Source organism: Taudactylus pleione, unplaced genomic scaffold (assembly GCF_031769625.1).
Source record: "Taudactylus pleione unplaced genomic scaffold, aTauple2 ptg000333l, whole genome shotgun sequence".
NCBI lineage: Eukaryota > Metazoa > Chordata > Amphibia > Anura > Myobatrachidae > Taudactylus > Taudactylus pleione.
In genome coordinates, this window is record NW_028284734.1 from 3,984,118 (window position 1) to 4,001,883 (window position 17,766).

The 17,766-nt window shown below is 41.5% G+C and overlaps 1 protein-coding gene across 2 annotated transcripts in view; it reads left to right on the forward strand.

Moving 5' to 3' along the window:
- ENC1 (ectodermal-neural cortex 1) overlaps positions 1 to 14,357 on the forward strand; it is a 28,200-nt gene extending 13,843 nt beyond the window's left edge. Inside the window, exons 1-3 of one of the 2 annotated variants that reach the window (XM_088443748.1) lie at positions 659 to 942; positions 6,379 to 8,178; positions 11,231 to 14,357. In XM_088443748.1, the coding sequence (XP_088299874.1) occupies positions 6,390 to 8,159 (1,770 nt within the window). In that variant the 5' untranslated portion in view covers positions 659 to 942; positions 6,379 to 6,389 and the 3' untranslated portion in view covers positions 8,160 to 8,178; positions 11,231 to 14,357. Of the gene's footprint in view, positions 1 to 658; positions 943 to 6,378; positions 8,179 to 11,230 lie in introns of those variants that run through there. The other variant, XM_088443749.1, reaches the window with a different exon arrangement.
- The last annotated feature ends 3,409 nt before the right edge of the window (positions 14,358 to 17,766 follow it).

The window sequence follows — 17,766 nt, forward strand, 5'->3', positions numbered from 1 at the left end:
TAATAACAGGCAGACAAAGAGGCAGCAATCTTACAGCCTAGCTGACATGCCTTAGTGCTCGCTTCATTAAGCATTGTGAGAGTAACAATACAAGGTCTGCATCTGAGTTGGGAGCAAAACAAAAATTCTGGTAACTTTGCACATTGGCAAAACCATGTTCGCACTGCAGGTGGGGCAGATATAACATGTGCGGGGAGATCTCAATTTACAATGTAACAAATAAAGCTGTCCTGATTCTGTGGGCCACATGCAAGCAGCAGTATTTATCCTGTATGAAAAAATAAATAAATGTATTTCCACCTCTTGCAGTGCAACATGGTTTGTCCAAGTGTAAAGTTGCATGCTTTTTTTTTTTTTTTATAGCTTTGAACACAGAATTAGCCTCACAATGTGCTGTAAAATATGTTACATGTGCTGCTGCAGAAACACACTGTAACATTTACGAAACCACGATATTCCTAGGCTGATCTCCAGTGTGCACATTGTATTCTCCTCCTTGCAATCACTCAATAACACTGCGTATTTGCATATTCCCATCCCCTCCTGCAGGAGTAGGCTGTAGCAGTGCCCAGTGGGTGTACCCAGCCTGCCTCCTCTCTCTTTCTCTCTACATACTCCCATCCTCTACTGCAGGAGTAACAGTGCCCTGTGGGTGTACCCAGCCAGCCTCCTCTCTCTGCTCCTCCTTGTGCTTCTTACACCTCTGTGTGAATGAAACCAGGCTGCAGTGAGCCAGCAGCGCTCAAAGACAGAACAGGACTGATACTACTATACCCCCTGTGTGCCATAGTCCATGTGCCCCCCAGGAAGCACAGAGTGGTCATCTGGTTACAGGGCAGCTGCCCCCTCTAGTCTTGGATAAACTGGAACAATTGTTGCTGTATACTCCTGCATCAAGCCCAGCATTCCCCTCACACTGACATGATACCCAGTGAGCTGAAGGTAAGTGCATGGTTCCTTATATACATAGTTATATTAAGAGTGGGGTAAGTTTACTTGCTGAACCCCCCTCCTTCTATGCTGCGGTGCTAGTAGTAACCCCCTGGGGATGATGACTCCATGGCAGACACGTGTAAACTCATAGCAGGAACATCTAAAGGGAAAACAAAAAAGCTCTCATATATTGTACATGTAATTGTTATGTAGTTGCAATAGTACAACACATATGACTGCACTTTATAGATGGCTAATAAGCAATTGTTATGGTAACAGTGATGCAGATTGGGCTGTGGGCTCTCAGTACAGGGAGGAGCAATATTTGAATGAGAACTGATGTGAGCTCAGCCTAAATGCATATTTTATTCCCATGCTCAGCTTTCCAGTACTGTGTCTCTGCTCCTAGACAGCATGGCCAGTGCATTGTGCTCTGCACATGCAGACTTGCACATAGAGCAGCGGTTCTCAACCTGGGGTGTTAGTACCTGGGGGTACTCGTTGTGATGTTCAGGGGTACTTCAACATTTTTCTGTAATGTAGGGGCAGAACATCCAGGTGGTATTAGACACATTGGGGAAGCAGTGTCCTTTAGATCACTTCCCATGCGTAAAATTAGAACCCTGACAACTACATGAAAAAGTATATCCCTGTAAAAGAAAGCATATCATATATAGACTTGTATTGTCAGTTTTCCATTTTTCATAAATTGTAATATGTGAGAAATGTGTGTGTACAATTTATTTATCACCACTTATTTATATAGCGCACATATTCCGCAGTGCTTTAGAGAATATTTGACCATCCACAGTCCCTGCTCCAGTGGAGCTTACAATCTATATTCCCTACCACATACACACTAGGGTTCAGTTTTGTTGGGAGCCAATTAACCTACCAGTATATTTTTGTAGTGTGGGAGGAAATCAGAGTACACGGGGGAATCCCATGTAAGCACAGGGAGAATATACAAACTCCACACAGTTAGGGCTATTCTTATGTGCTTTGTTTATAGCACATCTATATATAGCGGCACCAAAACAATGTACTGCTTTGCCAATATTTTGGGTACAGATAATGCCAATGGAGTAACAGGGGGTACCTAGGTGGGAAATCATTGAGAACCACTGACATAAGAGAGAGAACCTAGGTTGCCTATTGGCTGTGTATGTTTCTAAACATGCTTTATCCTAGCACAAAGTTAAGGTTGAATCTATACTATTCTTTAATAACCCATTTATTGTCTTTATGACTTATTAAAGCACAAACATGTTCTCCGCTGTTTTCTGAACATGTTGATATGTTCACACATAGAAACTGAGAAGGATGCAAACTGACAATCTGCTTAATGCCCTCTGTGAACAAGTTATTACTAACTACCATTTGCACTGACTGCAGACGTAAGGACAGTTTAGGTTTCTAGAGACTGCTTACATATATTAGAAATGACTTGGCATTCAGATATCATTGTACAGGGAATGTTTGGCAGTGAGAGAACCTGTGTGCTAGAGCTCAGTATTCAATAAATTCATAGACATGGTTTGGATATACCTAATACTCCCTACACGTGCTGCACATTTAGCTGTCATGTTGTGTTAGGTTAAAAGCGTGTTACCAGCATGAGCTTAGGCTCATGTTCTTACAAATGCACATTGACTATGCTGGTTATCGGACTAATCCATTATGTTTTTTTGTCTGACAATGTACTAAAAACAATGGCGTCTGTTACTCTGTATGGTGGTGAAATATGTAAATATCTAACAAGATGAGTGATTGGTTGTACATATTGTTTTATTATAAATCTAAAACCGGGCTGGACAAAAGGGTATATTTACTAAAGTACAGGTTTTTAGAAATGGAGTTGTTGCCCATAGCAACCAGATTCTACTTATTTATCTAGCACCTTCTAGAAGATAATAGCTGGAATCTGATTGGTTGCTATGGGCAATAACTCCACTTCTAAAAAACCTCACTTTAGTAAATATACCCCAAAGTCTTAAGAACAAGCAGCCAATAAGGCACAGAAAAAAATACTGATTGCGAAAATTTCAATTGGTGCTTTTTAAAGATCCTTCTGCCACCTAGATTTGACTGGCTACATTATTTTCTGCAGACCTGGCATAAATACTCCTTGGCACATTGACACATAGTAACTTTCTAAAATGCGATATCTATTGGGCCAATTTTGTACATTATGTTCATTTGTCCTAGAAGCTCTCAGTAAGAGGTCATATGCCACAAACAGTTACATTACACTTCCAGGTTTTTCAGTTCCTATTGTTCTCTAGGTTATACTCTCTAATGAACAATAGGTTACAGTGATGCATTAAATATGTTCTCTATCACACCACAATTTAAAAACACATTAAACACTATACAGTGCAAATGTGATCAGGGAAAGCCTTTTTAATCACGATCAAAGAAAGACTCTTTTTTTTTTTAATAATGATTGGAGTATGTGTACCCATTCGGTTTTATTATTTAAAGTCCCTTTAACATGATGAGGGTTGATGATTTTATTTCCCTGTACTAGTTTGATTTGTTGTTTGAAGGTCACTGACAACCTTACAAAAAAGCCTTGAAGTCAAATACACATGTACATTCCTTCCCCGGTGTAGTGGTTATAAATTCTGTCTCTGTCAGATGAATTCCTTCATGTTACTGTAGAAGTAATGAGATCACCTTTATAAACAGACACCTGCAGCCCTCTGTTGGCTCTTTTACTAACTCCTCTACTGAAGGACAGGTTGACAACAAGAGGTAAAGCTGCACTATGACCATACTATGGGTATATGACAAAGAGTGGTGGTAGATGACATTTTCTATTGTTGCTTATCACAGCAAGAGAAAATGTTCTAACATTGCTATTTATCAATAAAATGTTGCTGGGGCAGCTGTATGATGCTGGGCAATATTGGCTCGGCAATGTTAAGCACAGACTTAACTTATTTACCGGCCATTCGTGGTACCTCTGCGCACGCGTGTCCCAGGCCACATGTGCTCTGTACTGGGAGACAGGTCCCAGGCTTTCAAAGAAGATTCTAGAACATTTTACTAAATATGGCTTTTGTCTTTGCTGTATTGTGCCCTGATATCGGCATCATGTGATGTGATAGTGATCAGAAGATTGCGCTGGAACATGTACCGCAGCAATCTTTGGTAAATAGGCTATCGCAGGAGGAGGATGTCGGTGACGGGTATCACTAGCTATAGCTTATTTGGGTTTGATATATAGGGAGAAACCCTTTCAATAAAAATAGCCTTTTTTTTGCCAGATTTAAGGATCTTGTACCTATGGTAAATAGACCCCGATGTAACAATTGCGTAGTAGATGTGAAGTACAGTAGAATGGCATGGTCTATTAGAAATTATTGGCATTGCATACGTCCTGTAAGCCAACAGAGAATAAACACTGACACATTCCTTATGTTACCAAAGATCTGTACAGTATATCTAGCTTGGCTCAGATAGCTGAGGCTGGTGTCAGTACTGTGTATGGGTGGAGTGACACATTAGATTAGTTAAACACACACTTGTAATTTGAAGAAACCTCATTGTTTCCCATCTGAACATCTAACTTTTTGTCATCCAGTCCTTTGAACCTCTTATCCTATGGTAGTTACACTGTGCCTCAAAAGCGGTTGTGGAACTGGCAGGACATGCTGGAACTTCTAGTTCTACAACAGGAGATCTGCAGGTAGTCTAGGGCTGCAGAGTTCACAGGACAGGACAGGACTCTATTGATTGAAATTTATTTAGGGCCATATTAAGAGAGGAGGGGGCCAATGTGCAGTCTCTGCGCTGGCCCCCTCCTCTCTAGGACATGACGGGAAGATGGCTGTTGCGCCTTTTTACTGGTGATTTGTACGGCGCGGCTGCTGCAGACATGCGACCCCGGAGAGTTCAGTATGATAGAACATGGGTGCACCCATTATGGAAATGCCACTGCACTGATCTGCATGAGCTCCACTCTGAGGTAATGACAGGGATATGTTTAGTTGCTATATATCACTCAATTAACCTGTGTTATGACAGTAATGAAGAGAGACTTCTAACGGATGTGTTGGAAACCTCTTTATGACCACTGAGATTACATTACTATTAGAGATGTGCGGTTTGGCTCTCCAGAAATCTGAATCCACCTGAATTTCATGATTCTGGACAGATCCGAGTCACGGTTCTAATCTGAGGAGATCCGGATAAATGTGAGGCGCGGTTATCTTCCAGCGGTTCGGAATTCGGATTTTAGCTGTATTTTTTTTTTTAAAATCTAAATTTTTTTTTTTTAAATCCAGATCCAAAGCTAAAACACTTGAGGGTGGTTTTGCAAAACCAAAACACGAAGATGAATCTAGATCCAAAACCAAAACACTGGGGTCAGCACACATCTATAATTATTTTATTATCCTGCTAATAGTTTACAAGGAGCAGGAAATCCAATTATCAGTGAGGATGTTCTATTTAGATGTACTTTAGGGACAGTAAACTAATAAGGGTCTTTCCTGCCAGACCCCTAACTTTGCTGTGCAGCTGTTGACCTGTCAGTCTTGTGCTTAGACTTTCTCAAAATACTGCTCTGCATTATGTCCTGGGCATCCTAGATCCTCTGCCCCTGACTTACATTGAACAGGTCTGAGATCAGTGCTGTTACTGTTCAACACCTATAGCTGTTTGGGTGAATACCCCCCTTATCGCATGTATCACAGCTATCAGATATGTTTTCCTGTTATGATCGTGTTATTTGCATGCTGACATGTGTAAAGTGGTTCGGATGAATGTCAGAGATGAGAAGTGTGGAGAAAACAGGTTGTGCTTTCTGGTGAGTCTGCAGGATATCACAAAGAAGCTGGGAAACTGGTTTTACAAGGCTTCCGAGCCGGTGGAAGATGATTTGTCTAAAAAAATGTGATACTTGTGTTGCACCAGGGAAAGTACAAAGCATGACATCTAAGCAGTAAAATGTTAGAATTGTAAAACATGCTGTTATTTGTTTCAGAGTTAATTTAAGGGAATCCACCAGTTTACTTAATTGTTCATGCAGTGCTTAATGCTATGCCTTATTGCTACACTGCAGCCTATTTAAATAAAGGAATTAACCCATCAATCCTTAAACAGACTTGTGGGAGATGAGCCACCCCAAAATGTGGTGATTACAGTGTAGTTTTCGAAATCACTCAGTGTAGTCTATTCTGTGGGCTGATCTCATTATCGTGCAGCCTTTCAGTGATGTTACTAGATGCTAGTAAATTATAGGCTGCGTTATCATTGGTTCAGCCAAGGAAATAGCTGACACCACTGTGTACGTGTGTTGTGTACGAATTACCTCTGTATATCATAAATGGAAGGAATGAAAATATGAATTACTGAGGGAGGTTGGATAATGTGCGGTTTCATTACAATATTTGTCTGGGTGACTAATTATACATCTGTTGTTTTGTCTCCCTACAGGAGTGAAGAAAATGTCAGTCAGCATACATGAGAACCGCAAATCCAGAGCGAGTACTGGCTCTATGAACATCTACTTATTTCACAAATCTTCATATGCCGACAATGTACTTACTCACCTCAACCTGTTACGACAGCAATGCCTTTTCACAGATGTCCTATTGCTGGCGGGAAACAGGTCTTTTCCTTGCCATCGTGCGGTTCTTGCTGCTTGCAGTCGTTACTTCGAAGCCATGTTTAGTGGTGGCCTTAAAGAAAGTCAGGCCAATGAGGTGAACTTCCACAGTGCTGTCCACCCAGAGGTTCTAGAACTTCTCTTGGATTATGCCTACTCGTCCAGAGTCATCATCAATGAAGAAAATGCTGAGTCCCTTTTGGAAGCCGGGGATATGTTAGAGTTTGAAGACATCAGAGACGCCTGTGCCGAGTTCTTGGAGAAGAACCTTCATCCGACCAACTGTTTAGGCATGCTTCTGCTCTCCGACGCCCACCAGTGCACCAAGCTCTATGAACTGTCCTGGCGAATGTGCCTTACCAACTTCCAAACCATCTGCAAAACTGAAGACTTTCTCCAACTGCCCAAAGAACTGGTAATACAGCTCTTATCCCATGAAGAACTGGAAACCGAAGATGAGAGGATGGTGTACGAGTCCGCAATGAACTGGATCAACTACGATCTAAATAAGCGACACTGTTACCTATCTGAGCTGCTCCAAACGGTAAGGTTAGCTCTGCTGCCAGCCATATATCTCATGGAGAATGTGGCCATGGAGGAGCTTATCATCAAACAGAAAAAAAGCAAAGAATTGGTAGAAGAAGCCATTAGGTGCAAATTAAAAATATTACAAAATGATGGAGTGGTGACGAGCATGTGTGCTAAACCTCGTAAAACAGGCCATGCCCTGTTTCTCCTAGGAGGACAGACTTTCATGTGTGATAAGTTATACCTTGTTGACCAGAAAGCAAAAGAAATCATACCCAAGGCAGACATCCCCAGTCCCCGCAAAGAATTCAGTGCATGTGCAATTGGCTGCAAAGTTTATATCACTGGCGGGAGGGGTTCTGAAAATGGTGTTTCCAAGGATGTGTGGGTCTATGATACTCTTCATGAAGAGTGGTCGAAGGCTGCCCCGATGCTTGTTGCACGGTTTGGCCATGGATCTGCTGAACTGAAACACTGTTTGTATGTAGTAGGAGGGCACACTGCAGCAACTGGCTGTCTTCCTGCCTCTCCATCTGTGTCCTTAAAACAAGTGGAACAGTATGACCCAGCATCCAACAAGTGGACCATGGTAGCTCCACTCCGAGAAGGTGTCAGTAATGCAGCCGTGGTCAGTGCAAAGCTCAAATTATTTGCATTTGGAGGGACTAGTGTCAGTCATGATAAGTTGCCCAAGGTTCAGTGCTACGATCCTTCTGAAAACAGATGGAGTGTACCAGCCACTTGCCCTCAGCCATGGCGCTATACGGCAGCAGCTGTCCTGGGAACCCAGATCTTCATCATGGGAGGAGATACAGAATTTTCAGCCTGTTCTGCCTATAAGTTCAACAGTGAGACATATCAATGGACTAAAGCTGGAGATGTGACTGCCAAGAGAATGAGCTGTCATGCAGTCGCATCTGGCAACAAACTGTTTGTAGTTGGTGGTTACTTTGGAATCCAGAGGTGCAAAACATTAGACTGTTACGACCCAACACTTGATGTATGGAACAGCATAACTACAGTACCTTATTCCCTTATCCCCACGGCATTTGTCAGCACATGGAAACATCTGCCATCTTAAAGCACTGCACACTGGCATGGTAAGTTTGATTGCAGAAATTGGAACTTTCACCACCAAGCACTGATGTCTTTTTATCATATGGTCAGATGACTTATTGAAGTTTATTTTTATCATTACTTTTTGTTACCAAGTATGTGGTGTTCATTAATGCTATACAGGAGCTTTTCTACACATTTGTAGATTACATTTTGGATACTATAAGAGAGTTAGGCAGATCATGGTTGTCATGTAGCATTGGAACCTAGAAATGGGCCTAGTGACCAGGACATGGCCAGTGAGTGTATATCCTGAGGCATACTTGACAATTTTCCCAGAAGTTTTACAACTTTCATGGAGCTCTCATGGGATCCCTGGATAGTAGGCAAACCTTTGACATCCCGTCCAGTAATGACACCAATCTCTGCATTTTAGGGCAGAGCAACTAAGCTGTTCATTGATTCTAATATTCAACAAAATTGTCACACATGTAGATCATTCTGTGAGTGTCAGATAATAGATTTGTTTTTTTAATAAGCATTTGTATGTAATTGTATGTAAATGCTGAAAACAATGACATTGTGGGTGTAAAAATGGGGCGCAGATACTTTCTTGTGTACAGGGTAAATACTGGTTTCTTTTTGCATTTAACCCACAAATGCTGGAGAGTTTTATTTTTCCACTGCAATTAGATTTCAGTGATGATACACCCCTCTGAAATCTAAATCTCTGCAAATTTTAAATTTGACCCCCCCCCCCCCCCCTCCCCACTCCCTGCCACGCAACATGGTTTGGTCCTGGTGCAAAATTATTCCATTTATTTGATTTGCCCCTAATTGTGAATCAGCCTCAGAGTGACTTGTTCAAGGTCGCACAGAGACAGCACAGCCTTAGAACCGGGCTAGCCCTCCTCACTCACTGCACACTATATTGTGCATAACTGCTGAGAAGTAACACTCTGACAAACACATCTTCCCATGCTTTGTTGTTTGAGCAAACAACTGTTATCACAAGTATGCTAAGCATTTCACCCAGCCACACACATTTCCGATTCCTTGTAGATAGTGTAAATAAAACAGGAGATGCCTCATTCTCTTGGTATCAGTAGCAGTTCACTGGCACACTCTCTCCTCTAAATGACTCTCCTTTATGTTACTCAGTGCCCAGAAGTCTGGAACATGACTAAACATTCAACTAAAGTTGTTCCGCAAAATTTTTTTCTTCTTGTTTAACCTCAAGGTACAGGTGTGTCCAGACACTAGGAGGTCCAGCTAACCAGTAATCCCAGTTCTGTTAGTTCTGTACTATAACTAAACAAGTCAGGATGAGGGCAGAGAACTTCATGTGATCCGGCTCATTCACTGCTGATTGCAGTTACAGGAGATATGGTTATGTCTTGCATAATGAAACTTTGGGATGAACCTCCTACCTTCCAGTAGGTTTTGACGCAATAGGGCAGTTAGTGAGTCAACTGTTTTGCATTAAGAGCTGCAAGATACAGAAATGCAATTTAATACATAAAGTATGTGTAATGGATAAAGTAAAAAATGAGAACAAAGTTTACACTATCTATAAATATCTATTATATGATTTTTATAGGAGGGTGATGTTTGAGGAGGTATAAATGAAGTCCTCCATACATCTGCAAAGTATTGGGCCAATTCACGGATCACCAGATTTCACAGATATGCTTATCACGATCAAAATATAATCGTGATCAGCAAATCAAGGATTTTTAACATGATGAATTTCCCCGATTCCCAGACGGACCAGTGAACATCGATGGCCGCCAATCAGCATTTCTGACCGGCAGTTTCAGTCCGATTGGGGAATCGGTGAAATGGATCGATGACATATGGGGGCCTTAAGACCAAATCAAATAATTACTTAAACAAACATGTGTGGCTAATGCTGACAATATCCAAGAGCTTTTATGATACACGATCAGTATAAAAGTTATTGTGTTTGTAATTGATTGGAAGTTTTAGACACTTTTCCACACCAATGCCGCATAATATAGTTTCTAAATGTTGTATACATAGCTATGTACCATGCATTGGCATTGTATAGGACAGGAGGACCGATGACAGGGAGCTGACAGAGTACTTCACCAGTGTACTCTGTAGTCTGACACGTCATGTTCTCCAGACCGGAGAGTTGTATTGCCTGTGTCACTGATGTTTAGCACCTCACATACTATCTAGTTTTAAAAAAGAAGAGAGAAAGGAGACGCAGTTTGGACAACCCTGGATTTTTAAACAGCAGTGGAAATTGGTTTTAAAAAATTGTATAGTCATCTAATTACACTATTATTGTTATATGCATTTTTGTTATTATAATAGCACCACTGATATTTTATGTGCAGTTTTTTAGACCTCACAGAGTTTTCTTAATCTGGATAGTTTCTTATCACTCTTTTTCCAGACATGTAAAACAAAAATATAATCCCCCACCTCGTTTACATCCCCTTACCTGAATTATGGTGGCCCCACCTCTTCCTATATGCTATTATGATCCCTGATGAGCTCAGATAGGGGCCTGATTACTTAGAGAGCTACCATAGGATATGTGTCCACGTCATCACACAGTTTGTGGCCACCAAAATTGTATTGGCGGAGTGTGATGTAGCATTCGGAATTGGCCCCTTTTCCCCATTTCATCCAGTACCCCAATAGCACAGAGGAAGGGGATCTGAGAGGTTGGATGCCTATAAAGTAATTTAGGGTGATCACATTACTTTACAGAAATATGATAGAAAGTGGAACAATAATCACATACTGTATCTATTCTGTGGCAAAGAAAATTAAATTGTAATGCACTCTCTTATCTTAAGTGTGAGTCCCATTACCTTCTCCCATGTGTAAGTGATACTTTGTAGCCTATAATATTTATTCCTTTGTGAATAACTAAATTCTTTCGCCTTGAGTTTTCAATGGATTGTTCCAAGGACCACAACAGGGGAGGATTTTATAATACAATTATGCTGTCATTTTGTGACTATAATGTGGAACATCTATCATATGATACAAGTGTATTTTGTGCACATCTGCCTTCAGTAACTTACAATTGTGCTGTTTTCTCTTTGTTTCCCACAGAGGACCCCTCTGCTGTGAAGATTCTAGGCCAGTTCATAGATGACGATGACAAAAGGACTTTTGATCTACTCTGAAGAAATTCTTACGCTCACCCTTCTGTAGCCTGGGGACTCTGGTTACAAGGGTCACAGTCTTTCTGGATCCAAGAGGGTATTAATGTATTTTTTGTGCTTCACATATCAGTATTAACCTTATGATCAGAATCCAATGTATCAAAGAGGAGCCTTTTTCTGGTTTTGTGTTTTGGAAACTGGACTAGTCATTATGGACAACATTGCTTAAATCCATCTGGACAGCGTTTTCTGTGGAAGAGTTTATCATCTGAATCCAAGGGAGCCAGATATAACGACACCAGCTGTGGGGGAACACGGAGGCTCCCATGTAGCAAAGATGTCAAGTCACATCCAGATCTATCAGCACGTAGCTTGACATAAGACTACATAACTGGGTAGTGCCTCTGGCATTTTCTAAACTCCCAAATTTAATCCACTCTCAACATTAACATAACTGTAACTTAGCCACAAGGAAAAAAACAAACTGTGAACAAATATTGGATGTATTATTACCCAGAATCCCTTGCCATTTCATTTGCCTATTTATATATGTCTTTCTTATTACATTCCCAAGTGTCTGTGTGTTGTCCTGTGCTGTCTGCATGCTGATACAATAGTTGTATTGACATGTGAATGGCCCGATTTGAATAATTGAATATTTAAAGCTTGCAATGATATTCAGGACAGCGTGTCCAGCTATCCGTTTGCAGCGTTGCAAACTGAGTGTCTTTGTGCTTAACCTGTTCTCTGTACTGTAAATCTTTGTGCCAGCACAACTTGACGGGTGAAACTTAATACTTAACATGAGATAATATATATTTATACTTTTGAGAGCCTCTTGTGTCAGCAAATGCAGTTGGCATATGAACTCCCATGGAATGGGTTACACAGCACCCCTCTCATGTGCATCATTTTTCATATATGTCCGCCGGTAAATATCGGGTACAAATTGTTTCAGTACAGTAGCATAAAATTTTTTAATATGGACATTATTTCTTTTGTAGCCAATAGTATTTTCCTTCTTTTTGTTTTCGCCCCATGTGGTGAGAGTAGGGTAACTAGACTGTATATTGAGGAATTAGATGACACTTAGGGGGAAGATGTATGAAACTTTAGGGGCCTATTTATAATCAATAATGGGTCCTTTACACAAATGCGGAAACGCTAGTTTTATGTAACGGGCCCATTTACTAATAGAGGCTCGACGGGGCCACCTATTATCAACAAACTCATAAAACTGTCAGTTTTTGGAGTTTGCTTTTGAGAGTCAACGCCATCTTCAGATGGAGCTGATCCTGGTGCCTGATCCTTCCTATGGGAAGGAGTTCCGGGGTTGTTCCGGGGATCCCAGTGGATCCATTTTCCACACACCGCGACCTTTGGCTGTGTGCACGTGTGAGCTCCGGTCACGTATGTGTGGAAGGCCAGCACAGTCCGGTAAGTATCACAGGGACAGCTACTTTTTGGAGCAGCTGTCCCTGCACTGGAGCAGTACTGACTTGCTCTGGTAATTGTGTATTTACCACAACTCACAGTGATTTGGATATCTAACTGTCGCAAACCGGATGGTTCCCAATGATGAATAGGCCCCTTTGAAAGAGACAAAATGGAGAAGTTGCCCAAAGCATCCAATCAGCTTCTAACTATCATTTATCCAGAACAGTCTATGAAATAACAGTAAGAAGCTGATTGGTTGCTATGGGCAATTTCTCCATTTTATCTGTCTCAAAGTTTTTATACATCTCTCCCTAGGCATTTTAATGTAGGCCATGTATAAGGCCTACAGTAACACTTTACAGTTGGTCTACAGTTTATTGCAGTGGTGCACCATGGGTAAGAATTAAATGGAGTATCTGGGCTGTCTTGTGACAGATATGTTAGTTTAGCTGAGAATAGAACAGGATATAGAGTTTAATTGATTGATATTCTGTTTGGTCACGGCAATAAACTTTACTCCATCTGTATGGCAAATGCTGCAGCGAATATCTTTTATGCAGGGCTACATTGATTTCTAAATGTTCTTTTCCTCTCTATTCTCAAATGTAGCATAAACATCCTGAGTATTGAAAGAAACTGTAAAGTATAGATGCAGCGTTGATTTATTTAAATGAAGTATAAAACGCGGCACCGGGTCTCTCCTTACAGCTTCATTAACAGTGACGCTTCCCCGTTAGCCTTGTAGACTCCTAACAAGATGTGTATCCCAGCTGCAGCTTCTAGGTCCCTCACAGGGCACACACAGTAAGAGCCGGACTCTTCGTAATGGCTTATTATAGTGGGTTAGGTGGCAAGTGAGTGGGTTTTAAACCAATTCACTGTATATAACACTTCCCCACATATCACTAAAGGCTGTGTACCCACTCTTTACTGTATATAAGACAGAGCCAGTGTGTGCTAAATAATGTATCTGTATAATCCCTTGCTTCTCTCTCCCACTGTCCCATTTCCTGCCCAGGTCACTGAACTGGCTGAGTGCAGAGAAATGTTAGTTGTGTCTCATAAATTCAAGTTGCGATGATGCAAAGGTAAAAATACAACTGTAAGGAAATCGGTGTAAAGGTCAGAGATGAGCAGGAAGGGAGGGCAGTGCCTTCTCCTCAGATGGAACACTCTAATTACACACAGGGGTAAAATAAGAAGCCGTGGAGGTCACTTTCACAGGCCACCTGCTCTGCAGGTCATACATTACTGTCTCCCCTCTGTTTAAACTTGTTTGAATTTAGTGTTCATGTCCAGTGTTAATCTGCTCCTACCTGGAATTTTTTTTTTTCACAAAAAAAAGCAAACCTTCATTTTTGCTGTTTGTTTCATGCTGAATATTGTCCTTTTGTAACACTATGTACTTTGTCTGCCCGTCTGCTTGGTAATGGCATCATCCAAAGTTTATTTATGTATTTATTTATTTATTTATGGTAATCTCTCGGTTTTGCCAAAGCCATTTGTTTGTATGTGAATGACAGATGTTTTTTGCTTTCCTATTTTTTTTTCCTGTTTTGTTGTCCTTTGTTGCAATTTCCTCTTTTTTCAAGTGAATTTGTGGTAAGAAAATAATAAAATTGCACTGTTTGAATTTTCGCTGTTTCATTAAGTCTGTGTTTTCTTAGTACATCTGATACAGCTCTACACTTTTGGATAGAACCACAATTGTTGGGGATTTTAACTGTAATGGAGCCAATTTTGACTTCAAAGCCAGCTCTTTATTATTCTAACCCTAAACTGTACATCCGTAACCAAAAGACCATTGGAACAGATGAATATCTAAATCACTATAAATCTAATTTTTTTTCTGTAGATAGAATGAACCGTCTAATATCTTAAGAATTATGAGAACATGGATTCCTCTGGCAATTTGCAGTTGATTGCAGCATCACATAATAGCATATTTGACCTCAAATCAAACCTACGTAACTTTATTAACATTCATCTGTATACTTCTTTTTTTCAATGACATGCGATCAATTACCTGTATGACCAGAATTAGCCACCAATCCACCAACTAAATAACAGTCATTTTTACTGCTCACTTGTGTGTAAACAAAGATAGTTTTCTTATGGGGGTGTACTATAAGCACTTATGGACACATATTGTTTAACAATAATTTAAGATATTAACAAAACATAGGTGGGTACGGCGCCAATATTACTATAGTGATGGAGTGAGATAGCTGTTTAAATTATAACAACAACTGTCAGGGGCGGATCGGGCCTGAAAACCAGCCCGGGAAATTTCTGGACGCAGCCCTAATAAGGGCGGGGTCTGTTGTGGGGTGTGGTCTTTTGAGTGGGGAATTTCTAGTGAGAGGGCAGGATGCTCTCTTCTTGGAAGCAAGTATGTGTATATATAAAGTAAAATCAGATATAGCAGATATATTTATATGTTACATATAAGAGTTATATACAGGGGCGGATTGGGAATTTAAAGTGGCCCTGGAAAAAACTGATGAAGTGGTCCTATGTGCGCGCCGTAGGCGCGCGTCCAGGAAAGTGGGTGTGGCCTCGTGGCAAGGGGTGTGGTCTAATGTTACATGCCATGCCCACAAGCCACTCCCCCCATTTTAGTCATGCTGAGGGCATACCCACTGCTCCAGGAGCTGATGGGCATGCCCACAGTCCCTCTCTCCAGTGAATAAGCACAGCAAGCATATGATACAGAAATAGTAGAGCGCTAGTAATATCAGTTACACCTGATACAATGTAGCAATGTGCTGCGTGTCAAATTAATAAATCATTGTATGTGGCGCAATACCTGCAATAAAAATGTGTTAATACAGTGTTTATAGCTCTTTTGCCGATTTGGGCATGTGAGAAGTCATTAGTGAGAGTTCCGATGTGATGCCAGTGGTTTGCCTCTCCGGTGTGGCAGGGACTTTTATTTACCTCTCCCTATTGCTGCCTACCTTGCAGTGGTAGAGGTAGATAAGAGTCCCTGCCACACCGGAGAGGCAAACCACTGGCATCACATCGGAACTCTTACTAATGACTTCTCAAATGCCCAAATCGGCAAAAGAGCTATAAACACTGTATTAACACATTATTGCAGTTATTGCGCTACATACAATGATTTATTAATTTGACGCACAGCACATTGCTACATTGTATCAGGTGTAACTGATATTACTAGCGCTCTACTATTTCTTTATCAATCACAATTTTTTAATAGAGCAGCTTCTTTCCAGACAAAAACAGCGCGGCATTAACAATTATATACAGCAAGCATATGATTGAGTGTTTTCTTACCTATATGACTTCTCTGCAATGAGGGAACCTCTGAAGAAATTGATCCTCCCTGGACAGGCAGTGTCTTGAGCTGATATTCACTATTCATGCAGGAGATCACATGGGCTGGAAGCCGCCTCCTGTTTGTGTCACAATAAAACTAATGTCATTATCAAGCAACATAGGTTCAACCAGAGATAGTAACAGAAGTTTTGGGGCAGGACAAATGTGGGTTTCCCATATCACACAATTTTAAATTAATAAAATATATTTGCTCACTTGGTACCATTTGCATCAGTAATATGGTTTCATTAGAATTGTTGTCTTACTGAAGATTACTGTCCCCCAGACTTTTCTTTTTAATAGTACCAGCAGTCCTACCATCCTCTGTGTGTGTCACCAGCACCATCGCCCTGGCGTGTCTCTAGCCCATCCCCACCCCCATGTGTCTTTCCAGCGACATTCCCTGCTTCTCTCCAGCACTATCCTTGTGTCTCCCCAATGCCATCATTCTGCGTCTCCCCAACGACATCATCCTGCGTCTCCTCAGCACCATCCTTCATCCCTAGCACGGAATAGCCTCCCTCCCCAAGACAGATTATCATCATCTCTTAGCACATAAATACCCCACACTACAGACAGATCATCTGCCCCTAGTACAGCAGACCCCCCTTTCACTAAAACAGATCATCTCTCCCTAGTACAGTATAATCCCCCCACCAGATAGATCATCATCTCCCCTGAGCCCCTAGTACAGCAGATCCCCCTCCCCCTCAGACAGATCATCTTCCCTTAGCAAGATTAGCACCCTACAATCCTCTCCCACAGACATTTCTTCCCCCCTTCAGTACAGAATAACCCCCTGGCCCCCTTCTCAGATCATCATTATGCTCATTATCCCCTCTCCTAAGCCACTTTCTCTAAACTCATAAAAAGAGGTCAATTAGAACTTCAAACAAACAACTGGGTACAGCAATTAGACTTTTTAGGGGCAGTTGCAGGCCTTGGTACAAGAATATGCTACAACCCACCCCAAGATTACAATATGCCACTAAGTAGTGAATGACAGGGAGAGGTAGAGGGTGACGGAGAGACAGAGAGGGTGACAGGGAGAAGGTGGCAAGCTGAGGGTGATAGAGAGAAGCAGTGGGTGACACGCAGAAGCAGTGGGTGAAAGAGGGAGGTAGAGTGTGACAGAGAGTGGGTGAAAGGAAGAAAGTGATGGTGAGTAGATGACAACAAGAGGCAGAGGGTGATAGGCAGTGGGTGACAGTGGATGTAAGGGAGAGGTAGAGGGCAATGGGCAGTGGGTGGCAGCTTGGTATATGGTTAGTTTGGAAAGTTTAGGTGCACTTTTATTCAGTATATGACTGTTTAAATAAATAAAAATGATTTTCTGAAAGAGTAAAACATTTTCTAATTCATAGATTGGGCTAGTGCATAGAAAAAAAATCAAAACATAGTAACACAAAAAAATAAAAATGAGCAACAACTATTAAAGTATTACAGGCATTCATAGTACCCTTTGGTTAGATATAAGTCAGGGCCGCAACTGGGGGGGGCTGGAGGTGCACATGCACTGGGTGTGCTGCTGCACCCGCCGCCAGTGTCCTCCAGCCCGGCGCCGCAGGGAGGCTCCAAGCCGGACGCCCGCTGAGATTTTATTACCAGCGGGCGCCCAGCTCCTTCCCTGCAGCTCCGCGATAGCCGGAGACTGGAGTTCTCTCCTGAACTCCAGCTTCTGGCTCTCCCCACGGACACTATGGG